Source organism: Panthera leo, chromosome B3, assembly GCF_018350215.1.
Source record: "Panthera leo isolate Ple1 chromosome B3, P.leo_Ple1_pat1.1, whole genome shotgun sequence".
NCBI lineage: Eukaryota > Metazoa > Chordata > Mammalia > Carnivora > Felidae > Panthera > Panthera leo.
Window position 1 is genome coordinate 121,345,538 of NC_056684.1, and position 14,235 is coordinate 121,359,772.

General features: G+C 54.0%; 1 protein-coding gene across 11 annotated transcripts in view; it reads left to right on the forward strand.

Moving 5' to 3' along the window:
• The window catches only part of TMEM63C (transmembrane protein 63C), a 74,834-nt gene that overhangs the window by 26,212 nt on the left and 34,387 nt on the right, over window positions 1–14,235 (forward strand). For all 11 annotated transcript variants that reach the window (XR_006203970.1, XR_006203971.1, XM_042943904.1 and 8 more), the window contains 3 exons: window positions 7,929–7,991; window positions 13,210–13,371; window positions 13,908–13,987. Coding sequence is in view for 9 of the 11 variants with exons in the window: in XM_042943904.1 (XP_042799838.1) it covers window positions 13,222–13,371; window positions 13,908–13,987 (230 nt within the window). In the remaining 2 variants the exon portion in view is untranslated. The remainder of the gene's footprint in view (window positions 1–7,928; window positions 7,992–13,209; window positions 13,372–13,907; window positions 13,988–14,235) is intronic.

Here is a 14,235-nt window from a genome sequence, read left to right on the forward strand (position 1 = left end):
ACATACAAATACATAAACACGCATGCTCCCCAAAGCACACACAAGCACACAAAACCCAAATAGTCATAAACACATTCCCAAGCACACCCAAACGCCACTCTCCCTACGCAGATGCACACACACAATACACTGATACACCTCAAAATACACAAACATAAATGCGTAGGTCCACTGGATCCATTCCGAGGGCAGCTGTAGCAAATTACCCCAGACCCTGCAGCCACAAACCACAGACGTTCATTTTCTCAGAGTTCTGGAGGCCGGAAGGGTGACATCCAGTGTGCTGGCAGGGGCTGTGCCCTCCTGCAGGCTCTCGGGGGGAAGCCTCCCTGGCCGCTTCTGGCTTGTGGGAGTGGCCGGCACCCCTGCACCTTGGCTTGTGTGGTTTCATGTCTCTGTCTTGGCCTGTGTTCTCGTGGCTGTCTTGTCTGTGTCTCCATGAAGACTTCGTGTGGGGACACCAGGCGGTGGCCTTATGGCCCACCCTAATCTAGTACGACTTCACTTTAACTAGTTCTATCCACAGAGACCCTATTTCCAAATAAGGTCATATTCTGTGGCTCCAAGTGGACAGAATTCAATCCAGTGCATTCACACATTCCCAAATGCACAGGTATGGAGACAGACACACACACACACGCACACACACACAGCCCTGGCAGATGAGAACCCTCAGATCCTGAGGGGAGAAGAGTCCTCGATGTTAGAGCCCCCGCCTCTGGAACCAGCACAATGCAGGTCACACCCTGCTACGGCACTTATCCCGGCACGGCTTTTCATCTTGGTTTGGTTTTTGTTTGTTTGTTCGTTTTGCTTGGTTAGGTGTGCCCAGTACAACATTCAAAAAGCGAAAAAGAGAATATAATGAAAGTAAGTCTTCCTCAGGAGGCTTCAGCCTCCACCTAGTTTCCTTCCCAGAAGGCAACCACTTAAGCGTGTCCTGGGTCTCCTTCCAGAGACCAGGCAGACGTGCAGGGGGTGGCGTTTTCCCTGCGCCATCGTCCGTGTCTTGTTTTCTTCGCTCAACAGAGCATCTGTTACTCTTTATTCCGATTACCTGCTCTCATGTTTTGGGGCCTCTCCCACCTGATGGAACGAACACTCACTGCAGCCAGGTCCATGGACCACTCACTGAGGCCAGGACCACAGACCGCTTACTAGGCCAGGACCATGGACCGCTCACTGAGGCCAGGACCACAGACCGCTTACTAGGCCAGGACCATGGACCGCTCACTGAGGCCAGGACCATGGAACACTCACTGAGGCCAGGACCACAGACCGCTTACTAGGCCAGGTCCATGGAACTCTCACTGAGGCCAGGACCACAGAACTCTCACTGAGGCAGGACCATGGAACTCTCACTGAGGCCAGGACCACAGACCGCTTACTAGGCCAGGACCACAGACCGCTCACAGAGGCCAGGACCATGGAACTCTCACTAGGCCAGGACCACGGAACGCTCACTGAGGCCAGGATCATGGAACTCTCACTAGGCCAGGACCAGGGAACGCTCACTGAGGCCAGGACCACGGAATGGTCACTGAGGCCAGGTCCATGGAACACTCACTGAGGCCAGGACCATGGAATGCTCACTGAGGCCAGGACCACAGACCGCTTACTAGGCCAGGTCCATGGAACTCTCACTGAGGCCAGGACCACAGAACTCTCACTGAGGCCAGGACCATGGAACTCTCACTGAGGCCAGGACCACAGACCGCTTACTAGGCCAGGACCACAGACCACTCACAGAGGCCAGGACCATGGAACTCTCACTAGGCCAGGACCACGGAACGCTCACTGAGGCCAGGATCATGGAACTCTCACTAGGCCAGGACCAGGGAATGCTCACTGAGGCCAGGACCACGGAACGGTCACTGAGGCCAGGTCCATTGAACACTCACTGAGGCCAGGACCATGGAATGCTCACTGAGGCCAGGACCTCAGAACTCTCACTGAGGCCAGGTCCATGGAACTGTCAGAGGCCAGGACCATGGAACTCTGAGGCCAGGACCACGGAATGCTCACTAGGCCAGGACCATGGAACGCTCACTGAGGCCAGGACCATGGAATGCTTACTGAGGCCAGGACCACGGACCACTCACTAGGCCAGGACCACGGAATGCTCACTGAGGCCAGGACCACAGAACTCTCACTGAGGCCACGACCATGGAACTCTCACTGATGCCAGGACCACGGACTGCTTACTAGGCCAGGACCACGGAACGCTCACTGAGGCCAGGACCATGGAACTCTCACTGAGGCCAGGACCACAGACCGCTCACAGAGGCCAGGACCATGGAACGCTCACTAGGTCAGGACCACGGAACGGTCACTGAGGCCAGGATCATGGAACTCTCACTAGGCCAGGACCACGGAATGCTCACTGAGGCCAGGATCATGGAACTCTCACTAGGCCAGGACCACGGAACGCTCACTGAGGCCAGGATCATGGAACTCTCACTAGGCCAGGACCAGGGAACGCTCACTGAGGCCAGGACCACGGAACGGTCACTGAAGCCAGGCCCATGAAACACTCACTGAGGCCAGGACCATGGAATGCTCACTGAGGCCAGGACCTCAGAACTCTCACTGAGGCCAGGTCCATGGAACTGTCACAGAGGCCAGGACCACGGAATGCTTAATGAGGCCAGGACCACGGACCGCTCACTAGGCCAGGACGACGGAATGCTCACTAAGGCCAGGACCACAGAACGCTCACTGAGGCCAGGTCCATGGAACTCTCACTGAGGCCAGGACCACAGAACTCTCACTGAGGCCAGGACCACGGAACTCTCACTGAGGCCAGGACCACGGACTGCTTACTAGGCCAGGACCACGGAACGCTCACTGAGGCCAGGACCATGGAACTCTCACTGAGGCCAGGACCACAGACTGCTTACTAGGCCAGGACCACAGACCGCTCACAGAGGCCAGGACCATGGAACTCTCACTAGGCCAGGACCACGGAACGCTCACTGAGGCCAGGATCATGGAACTCTCACTAGGCCAGGACCACGGAACACTCACTGAGGCCAGGACCACGGAACGGTCACTGAGGCCAGGTCCATGGAACACTCACTGAGGCCAGGACCATGGAATACTCACTGAGGCCAGGACCACGGAACTCTCACCGAGGCCAGGTCCATGGAACTGTCACAGAGGCCAGGACCATGGAACTCTGAGGCCAAGACCACGGACTGCTCACTAGGCCAGGACCACAGAACGCTCACTGAGGCCAGGACCACAGAATGCTCACTGAGGCCAGGACCACGGAACGCTTACTGAGGCCAGGACCACGGACTGCTCACTAGGCCAGGTCCATGGAACGCTCACTGAGGCCAGGATCACGGACTGCTCACTAGGCCAGGACCATGGAACACTCACTGAGGCCAGGACCACGGACCGCTCACTAGGCCAGGTCCATGGAATGCTCACTGAGGCCAGGACCACGGACTGCTCACTAGGCCAGGACCACGGAACGCTCACTGACGCCAGGTCTATTGTAGTTTAGCTTTCCTCCCCACTTCCTAGCCCAGTGAGGGCACAGAACAGGTGTCCAGTTAAGGCTGGTTCTAGTTACACATTGACCAGTCATCGACAGTGGGTTGGGTGTGCATGGGCTGGGGCTCAGCCCCTCTGTCTCCCCAGCATGTGGCACGGTCCACCAGAGGCCATCCTAGCAGCAGCAGGAGCTGAGGGGGACGGCACCCAACAGTGCCTCCTGCCTGTTAGCTCCTGCTGCCGGGCACCTTCATCCTGCTCTAACTGGGGCTGTGCCTCCCCTCCGGAGCCCTCCCCTCCCAGCCCACTCAGGACTCCCTCAGAGAAATCCAGCGGGCAGGAGGCTGGGGAGAGAACAACAGTGCTGGCCTGACGACGACGAGCCCTTTGCCCAGTCTTTGCTAGCCGAAGGCTCAGTCCCACTTGTTACCACAGAGACAGGAATTACGGCAGTAAATCAGGGTCGAAGTGAAGCCTGCAGCTTGTGGAGGGAATGTGTTCGCTCCACAACACTCAGATAAGAGATGTGCCAGGTGTGTGTGTGTGTGTGTGTGTGTGTGTGTGTGTGGCTGCTCAGCCTGAGATCTCACCGTGCCCTCTACTGATTGAGCTGAGCTCCAGGGGGGATGGGGTGGCCAGGGGCCACCCAGCCCTGTGAGACTGAGGCCAAGGACATACTCGGCTGCAGCAAACCTCTGCTCATCTGTGGGAGGAAGGGCTTAGATTCGAGAATTTGTAGGAGCCCCTCCAGCCAGACACTCTGGGTTGGAGATCGGGGGGCCAAGTGAGACCCACCCCGGTCTGCTGCCAGTCATTCCTTTCTTCCACAAATATTTGCAGAGAGACAGAGCATGAGTGGGGAGGGGCGGAGAGAGAGACACGCACAGAATCCGCAGCAGGCTCCGGGCTCTGAGCTGTCAGCACAGAGCCCGACACCGGGCTCAAACCCACGAACCCACGAACTGCAAGATCATGACCCGAGCCAAAGTCGGACGCTTAACCGACTGAGCCACCCAGGGGCCTCTTTTCCACAAATATTTGTAAAGCACCAAGCTCTAACCAGCACAGCAGAGAAAATACTAAGCAAACGTAGCCATTAAGGAGCTTTGCATCCACTGGTGGAGCCAGCCATTTAGTACGTCATCTTGTAAAGGAACGTCAAATGTACTAGGTTCAAACAAGGAAAATAATACTTAACTGTATTGAGCCATTGCTATATAGCAGTACCGTTCTAAGTGTTTTATGTGAATTGGTTCATACATTCCTAACACCCAGCCAATAAGGTAGATGCTATTAACATTTCCATGTTACAGATAAGGAAACAGAGGCACAGGGAAGCTGAGATATTTGCCCAAGGACATGGAGCTTATAAATAGCAGAGACAGGATTTGGGACCCACTCCTAAATGTCATACTGTGTCTGTGACCCAAGATGCTCTGAGGCATGGAATGTGGGGGCTTCACCTGGTCTGGGGTTCTTCCCTATGGAGGCAAAAACCGAGCTGCAATTAACTAGGGGAAAATGAGTTAACTAGTGGGAGGGAGGAATATTCCAGGTGGAAGGTCTAGCATGTGCAAGAGACCTGTGGTGGCAAGAGAGAAGGTGGCATGCCACTTACTAGCACCATGACCTTAGGCAAGTGATTTCACCTGTCTGGGCCTTAATTGTCCTCTCATCAGAGGATGATTTTAGTACCCTTAGGTACTTGTGAGAGCTACATACTTAAATGGGAAGTATTTCTCTGAGGCTCCATAGTAAGTGCTCCATAAACATTAGCTATTAATAAGATCGTGCCCCTCCCACACACACCAAGGGCTTCCTGGGCTGCCCTAGCTGCGGGATCTGGGCTCCTCACACAGAAGACTTGGCCTTGAGATGAGGAGGGCCTGGCCTGCTGGCCTGGCTGGTTAGGACAGCAGTAGCTGAAGCCAGGCCAGGTCTGGAAGGAAGGAGGTGAGCACTGGACCAGGGGGCTGACTAATAAAGACAGAGCTTGTTCTTTTTGAAGCTTTTGCCCACTTCCCCAAGCAAACCTCGCCTGCGGCCTGGGACTTCCCAGCCTCCAGCTTCTGCCACTAGAGGCCAGGATGGGGAGAAATGGGAGGGGAGGAAGGCCACACACTTCCCCGTCAGATAAGATGTGCAGCTGAGGAGGGGACTGAGGATCCTGATCCCCCAGCCGACATCCCCACCGTCACTCACTGCCCCTCCTTGGCCCAAAAAGCCAGGCTGACATTCGTTTTTCATGCATAGGAAGAACAGAGGCAGCAACCTCCAGGCTGCAGTTTGTGGGGTCTTGGACGGTCCTCCCCTGGTCTGTTCCAGAACAGAGTAGGCGGGAAGAGACCAGGAATGGTCCAGTCTGGGCCCTTCACCAGCACGTCGCAGATGACCTGGTGCCAGTGACGGTAGTACTGGCTAATGGCACTGCTTCTCAAGCATTTGCAAAGGGGTTTGTGTGAGTTAACTCATTCCGTGTTCATAACAACCTTGTGAGGCAGTGCCATTATCCCCGCTTTCCAGAGGTGGAAACTAAGACCCAGAGAGCTGAGGTCACTGTCCTCACAGTGCTGTCACACAGCGAACAGGGGTGGACCTGGGATTTAAGCCCAGACAGTCTGGCTGCAGACAGTCCACTTCTTCCCACCGCCCTGAATAACCTCCCTGTGTTCATGCCTCCCTAAAATACATGCCCGAAGAGAAATTCCCTGATGCCCCTGCACCGGGCAGGTGGGTGCCCCTGTTCTGTGTTCCCTTGTAACCCTCAGATTTCAAGTTGCATTCTTTCCACTGCTGCTACTTTGGTCTCCAGAAAGCTCTCTACCCCTCTTCTTCACACCCAAGAGCTAGAAAGAAGGAAGAAGGAAACCTCTCCAGCAAGGAGGTCCAGTCGTGGTTTAAGGGTGAGGACAAAAGGCAGGACGACGCTCTGGGTCTCCATGACACTGTCTCTGCTTGCTGCTGAGGAAGCTGAGGAAGGTGCTGAGATGGGGGCGAGGCTCTCTTCTCTCTTCTCACCTCCTTCCTTCACCTGCCTCACCTTCCTGCAGGCTGCACCTGCCCAACCCTGCTGATGGACTGCATCCCACTCCAGGTTAGAGGCTCGGCCTTGTGTCTGGAGGCCCTCCTAGGCAGAACGGCAGCTGGGCCATGCCTCTCCCAACAGCAGTCGTCTCCCCAAACCCCAAAGACTGGGAACCCCCTGAAGAGGAACTTGTGTTTGTACTTCCTGGGAAGAGTAGATTTGCCACGAATTGTTGTTGAACGAACAAATGAACAAATGAAAGCATAAACCAGTGATCCATCCTGCACTCGAGCCATGACTACTCGTTTTCACATTCCCAAAACACCATGCTCTGTCCCCCCTCTGGCTCTTGGCCAACATGGTTCCCTCTGTCCATGCTCCCCACCACACTGCTGATTCGAATTCCTCGCATCTCAGCTCAGAGGTGACTTCCTTGCAGAAGGCTTCTCTGACTGCTCAAGGTGGGCCCTCCCCATGACCCCCTTTACCTGGGTTACCAAAGTGTGCCAGAGTGTGTGGTAGCTCGTGCCTGGCATGCTTACAGGTCTCCCCAGTGAGTCTGGGAGACTCATATTGGTGGGAAATGGAACTGCCAGGCCCCCAGGGCCTCTCATGATGGCTGGTGCATGGTAGGTACTCAGCCCTTCTTTGTGGAAGGAAGGAAGGGAGGAGGAGGGAGGGAGGAAGGGGAGTGCTTTTGGAAGGAGAGAAAATGAGTGTGTAGGAGTTAAGTGGAAAAGAGCAGCATCCAGGACTCAAACCTCCTTAGAGCCAGATGGAAGGCAGAGCTCTTCCCAGCCCGGGCCCACCCCCTTCCCTCATCATGTACGGTATTAACCAAATAAAAGTCACACGTCCTTCTGGCTGTGCTGCTGGTCACCAAGCACTTGCACATCCCTGCCCTGGTTCCAGTCCCCCTGACAGGGGCTTCCCAGCTGTTCCCCTCATTTTAAAGATGAGATCCAGCAAAGGGTGCTGGGCAAGTGCATAGCCACTCGCCAAAAGATGAACTTAGACGCTTACGTCACAGCCTCTGCAAACTTTAACTCAAAATGGATCATAGACTTCAGTGTCAGAGCTAAAACTATAAGATTTTTAGGAGAAAACAGGAGTAGGCAAAGATTTCGTAGACACCATCACCATCCCCAAAGCACGGTCCATAAAAGAACATTTGATAAACTGGACTTTGTCAAAATCCAAAACGGTGGTGCTTCAAAGATACCATGAAGAAAACAAATAGACGAGCAACAGACTGGGAAAAAGTATTTGCAAAATACACGTGATAAAGGATGTATATCCTGAACATAAAGATGTTCAGGAGCCCTGAGAGATGATGCCGCCCTGGAAGACCGCCTGGGCCCCTAGGCCTTGTGGTCTTTAGATTGCATGTGTTCTTTTGCAGCTTCCGGGTAGCTGAGCGAAGCCCCCAGGCCTGACTTAGACCCTCTCTGGAGAACTGACGCAGGTAGGGAATGGCCCTCCAAGGCCTTCAGATCGCGCCTGCGCCTCCCGCGCCCCGCCTTCCCCCGCGGCTTCCTCAGCGCGGGCTCCCCCAGGTGGCCACCAGGAGAACTGTACCTTGGTGCGGCAGCTGCCAGAGATGCCAAGAGAAACGCTCCTCGGGCTACTCTGGCTTTTCCGGCAGAAGGCTTGCTGTTAAACGGTAGCGTGTTCAGGGCGCCCAGGAGCTCAGTGGGTTAAGCCTCCGACTCTTGGTTTTGGCTCAGGTCATGATCTCACACTTCGTGGGATCGAGCCCCGTGTCAGGGCTGTGCACTGACAGTGTGGAGCCTACTTGGAATTCTTTCTCTTCCTCTCTCTCTCTCTCTCTGCTTCTTACCCCACGCGCTCTCTCTCTTTCAAAATAAATAAGTAAACATTAAAAGAAAAACTATAAAAAAGGGTACCATGTTCAGTGTAAGTCCTTGTAAGTTTATATTTAGCTAAACGTGCTTGTGTCAATGAGTTAAGCAGTGACCTGGGGTAGTAAAACCGTGGGCAGCCCCTGCAGAAAGAGAGGGGAACAGAAGGATGCTGATCTGGCAGGTAGAAGGATGAGTTCGTGTGTTTCCCTATTTTTGTGAGTTAGCACAGGGAGCCCCGGACCCGTCCTGCACACCACCCTCTTCTTTATTCCCTTCTCTATCCCCATCTCCAAAGCCTCCCCAACTCCAGACAGCATTCCGCTGTGCCCCTTGGAGCTCTGCGCCCACTTTTCATTTGACAAGAGTCTGTGTGATACTTCTGTGTCCCAGGCATTGCTCTCCATGACTGACAAATCTTAACCCAGTTATCCATCTTTTTTAAAAAATGTTTATTTGTTTATTGAGGGGGAAGGGGCAGAGAGAATGAGAGGGAGAACCCCAAGCAAGCTCCATGCTGTCAGTTCAGAGCCCGACATGGGGCTCCACCTCACAAAGCATGAGATCATGACCTGAGCTGAAATCAAGAGTCAGACACTTAACCGACTGAGCCACCCAGATGCCCCCACTTACCCCTCTTAATAGCACTGCAAAGTGAGTACTAGTTACACCACTCCCCTTTTGTAGATGAGTAAATGAGGCAGGGAGACCTTAAGTAGCTTGCTCGAGGTGACTAGTAAGTGTTGGAACCGGCATTCAGTGCCACAGAGCCCAAGATGCCCAGAAACACCCCCAGCTCCTGCAGCACCTCGCCTGCCCACTGGGAACTGAAACCTTAGACTCCCCAGGACGGGGCCTCCCTTACCACCCTCTCAGGCCTGGGGACGAGAGAGATGTATTCCTTGCTCCTCTGTGCATCTTCCAGACTCTTCTTCCTTCCTTCCTTCCTGCTGAAGCCCCCATCTTGGACCCAAGGTGTCAGCCTAGACATCTCGCTCCCCGTCTTTGGTACAGGCGCTGACTCCCCCCCCCCCCACCAGATCACTCCCCTCCTTCCCAGAAGAGTTCATTTCTTGCCTCACCGTCACGTCAGTGCTGTTCCCATCTTCATTCTTACCGATTTCAAGATCCACCTGTCCATAAAGGACATTCCAGCCTCCCAGTTCCTTGACACCACTCAGTCGCTGACTCTATTTTCATGCCCTAGACCTTCTCTCTACCCATAACCAATCCCTTCTTAATCTCAGTGCCACACAGCTCATTTTCGAACAGCCACGTCCTACGTGTCGGCTCACAGCCTGTGATACCCGACAGTTCTACCTCCGTGGACCCCTGTCACGATCCCTCGCCCATCTCGCGTGTCCTTTCTGTCCTTACCTGGCCAGTCATTAAAACGACTCCCTCATGTACAACTCCAGCCCTCTCATTCTCCTACTTACTTGGGAAAACGTCTGCCCTGGTTAGGTCGAGCTGTCTGCCTCTTCCACAGCGGCTCACCTGCATCCACACCGATGAGCACAGCTGGGGGAGAGGCCCAGTGAGTCTGGCTACTCTTGCTGCAGATTCAAGACCATGAACCTCAGTGGCCCCTTAGTGCTGCGCGACAGTCCCACCATGTTCTCATAATACATTCACCCCACCACTTCTCTAGACTTCTATTTCTGCCTTGCGTCCTGTCCTCAAACATCCCACATCTGCCCACCACCTGCGTCGCTCAGCAACCTTGAGACTTGTTCCCCCTGCATCTGAGAAAATAGAAGCCTTGGGCGGGCGCACCCGCGAGCTCCACCTGTGCGCCTGCCTCCCTCCTGCTGCCGTGGGTCGGTACCCAGCTCTCGGCCAAGACCAACGTCTGCACTTGTGCACCGGTTGCCGGCCCTTCTCACATCCTCGCATTGCGTCGGCAATGCCCTGTCTCCCCCGTATCACCAGCCTTTAAGTTCCCACCGGCCCGTTCCCACCGGCATTCCGTGCTGCTGCACGGGTTTTTGTTTTGTTTTGTTTTGCCTATTCACTATTGCATCACCAGCATTAGTCTGGCACAAGGCAGTTGTTCACTAAATACATGTTGAATGAATGAATGAATGAATGAATAACGAATGAGCCTACTTTTCTTGTGCTGCTGCTTCTCCTGTCCTAACCGCCTCCAAACTCTCATTCCTGTTCAAAGGAATCGTTCATGCCCACTGGCTCCATTTCTCCGGCCACCATTCTCTCTCGCACCTGTTCCAGTCTGGCCACCGACTAAACCTCCACGTTGCTTCAACCATGGCTGGTTCTCAGTTGTCATCTTACTTGGCCGCATCAGTGCAGCCGATCCCTCCCTTCTAGAAACATTTTATTTAGCTTCCAGGATACCACCCACTCCTGCTATACCTCCTCCCTCTCTGGCCCCTCTTCTAGTCCCTTTCTCGTTTCCTCCTCATCTGCCTCACCTCCCCGTGTTGGGGCCTCACGCTGCACTCAGACCTTGAGCCTCACTCTGCGCTCACGCCTTCGGTGACCCAGTCCTACGCCTCTAACAGTCACCTGTCTGCTGGTGACTCTCACAGTTATGTCTCCTGACTCTCCTCTGAGCTGCGGGCTCACGTGTCCAGCCACCCGCCTGGCATCTCCACTTAGCATGTCCAGCACCCAGCTCCTGACCCCTCCTCCCGCTCCTGGTCTGTCCCACCCAATAAAGGCACTTCTGCTCTTCGGCCCCAAAACCTCAGGGTCACCCTGGACTCCTCTCGTTTACACCCCGCCCCCCCCACCACCCATTGTATCAGCACATGCTGGCTTCACCTTCAGAATACTTCCAAAATCTGACTGCTTCTCACCGCCTCCTCCCCTTCCATCCCAGGCTTGTTACCTCTTGCCTGGATTGCTGTAATTTCCTCCTAACTGACCTCTCTGTGTTTACTTCTCAGCTTGCCCCGCTCCCATTTATTCTCAAACCAAGGGTCAGAGTGATGCCTTTAATACATAAGTCATTTCACGTCACTCCTTGGCTCAAGCTTCACCCCCCTCACTCTCCCCTGTCCAAGCTTCACCCCCTTCACTCTCCCCTGTCCAGCCACATGGGCCTGTTTGCTCTTCTTGGAGGCTCCAGGCAAGCTTGTGCCCCCAGGCCTTCTGCTGTGCCTGCCATGCTCCCTCTGCAAGGGAGGGAGCTCCCTCTGCTGTGCCTGCCTTGCTCCCTCTGCAAGTCTTTGTCCAAATGTCATCCTCCCAGTGAGGTCTTCCCCGTCACCCTCTTTACCCTTCTGACCCACCGTCACCCCTGCACTGCCTCTCCCCACCAGGATCCAATGAGAGAGGGTTTTTTTGTTTTGTTTTGCCTATTCACTATTGCATCACCAGCATTAGTCTGGCACAAGGCAGTTGTTCACTAAATACTTGAATGAATGAATGAATGAATGATGAATGAGCCTACTTTTCTTGAATGGGAGTGAAGAGTTTCTAGGATGAGACAAGGTCTGGAGACAAAATGAATGATTTTTTTTTTTTTTGTAATGTTTAGTTATTTTGAGAGAGAGAGAGCTCGAATGGGGGAGGGGTAGAGAGAGAGGGAAAGAGAGAGAATCCCAAGCAGGCTCCATGCTGTCAGCATAGAGGCCAACGCAGGACCCTATCTCATGAACCATGAGATTATGACCTGAGCTGAAATCAAGGGTTGGATGCCCAGGGCGCCTCGGTGGCTCAGTCAGTTGAGCATCTGACCTCGACTCAGGTCATGATCTCAAGGTTCGAGCCCACATCAGGCTCTCTGTGGTCAACACGGAGCCCATTTCAGATCCTCTGTCCCCTCCTCTTTCTGCCCTTCCAGCTTGCACATGTTCTCTCTCTCTTTCAAAAATAAATAAACATTAAGAAAAAATTAAAAACAAAAAGAGTTGGACGCCCAACCAACTGAGCCACCCAGGCGCCCTGAAATCTTAGCTATTCTTTTTTTTTTTAATAGGCTCCATGCCCAACATGGGGCTTGAACTCACAACCCTGAGATTAAGAGTCACATGCTCTAGCTACTGAACCAGCCAGGTGCCCCTGAATGATCTCTTAAAACCAGAGCACTTTGCAGATAAATTTAAGCAGCTACCAGTCACTTCCAGTTTTCATCTGTGCTTCCCACTCTTTTCTGAGTCTGGAGACCTATTGATGCCCATGACCATGAGCCCTACATTTGAGTCTCACCAAAATGCTCAGGCTCACGGGCTTGGCTCAGGCTCTGGGCAGGTGCTGATCTCCCTGGTTCAAGTTCGACCTGAAGACAGTGACGTTTACTGAGTCACTGCTATGTGCAGGGCACTCTATAGCTTTACCTCATTTAGTTTTAGGAAACTTCCTTTCCTGGAAACTGGATCAGAGAATCATAAGATGTTAGACCCTATCTGCACAGGCTTCCCATGAATGCAGTTCTGTTCTCCAAACAGAATATTTCCACTCTGGGGTCCTACCCACCTCTGTGAAGTTTGTTCATTTATATACAAGAAAAGTTTCACAAAGGTAGAAATAGGAAGATCCATTTGGATGTGCATCTCACAACTCTTGGTAAAGGGAGTGAGTGGTACAAAATAAAATCTCTTCCAGGGGATCTGGGACCTGGGCTCTTCTGCCATCACGGCCCTGGGTTTAAGGCAGCTGTGCTCCTCCCGGGTAGGGCTCTATGCCCTTTCAGGGCTGAGCCTCCCTGCCTTGACCTGCTACAGGCTGGCAATGGACACCGGGTCTGATGGGTACTCAGTGCACCTACCTCCCCCCCAACTCCCCGTCAGCCTTCTGCATTTGCAGAGTGAGAGGGATTCCTTGTGTCTGACCTGAGCACCCCTCTGTCACCAGGAAGATCCCAGGATGGCTGCCGTGCAGGGCAACCTGAATATGGTGAAAGAGGCACAGAACATGACAGCACACAACTGCTTCAATTCTCAGAGCACCGTCCTGCAGGGGCAGCCCTTTGGGGGAATCCCCACTGTGCTGTTCCTCAACGTCATCTTGTGGGTGGTAAGTCCTGTGCCCCACGGTAGGCAGTGAGGCCTCAGAGGGGCGGACCGTCACACTGTCACAGGTGATACAGCAGGGGCCTCAGCTCTCCAGACAGACGTCAGCCACAGTGGTGGGGACTCCCTGAATGTCAGTCACGCCCAGGGCAGCCCGGCAAGAGGGAACTGCAGGAACAGGCAGAATTCCTAAGATTCCCTTCCATGCGCCACTGTCCAGGGACCTACCCGGCCAGTGCCCTCGGGCCTCCCTTCTCTTTCCTCTTGCTGATTTCTTCAAGGAATGTTCTTGTTGCATCGTTCTAAACATGACACCGATGCCTTCACTCTGCAAACTCTGAGAATCCACTCTGCTGGGAAGTTGCTGGGCACTGGGGATCCAGAGTTTAGAAAGGCATGGCCTCTACCCTAACAAAGCTGGCCATTTGTTGGAGAGCCCGGGAAGCCCCTGGGAACCTGAGGGACAGGATCTCCCCCACGGAGTTTCAGGGACCAGCCGAGCAGGAGACATATTCCCACATTCCCTTTCCCGGCCTACAGGTCATCATTTTGGTTTATTCCTTCCTCCGGAAAGCTGCGTGGGACTACGGGCGCCTGGCTCTGCTCATTCACAATGACAGGTGAGGAGAGGCCGGGGGTCAGGGCGAGCCAGCTGCTTGCTCCCTTGGGGGAGGTAAGGCCACAACCAGGATACAGCAGATGTCATGCCATCACCCACTCCTGCCCGGCTCTGGCCCTCCTCAAAAGAAGGGAACTTAGTGGGGGCAGTCATCTCTGGGCACGAGCCCACTTTTTTCTCAGATCTCAGACTTTCTGGATCCCGTGACTCCCCAAATACGTTGGGCACCTGGCAACAGGGGTGATTACC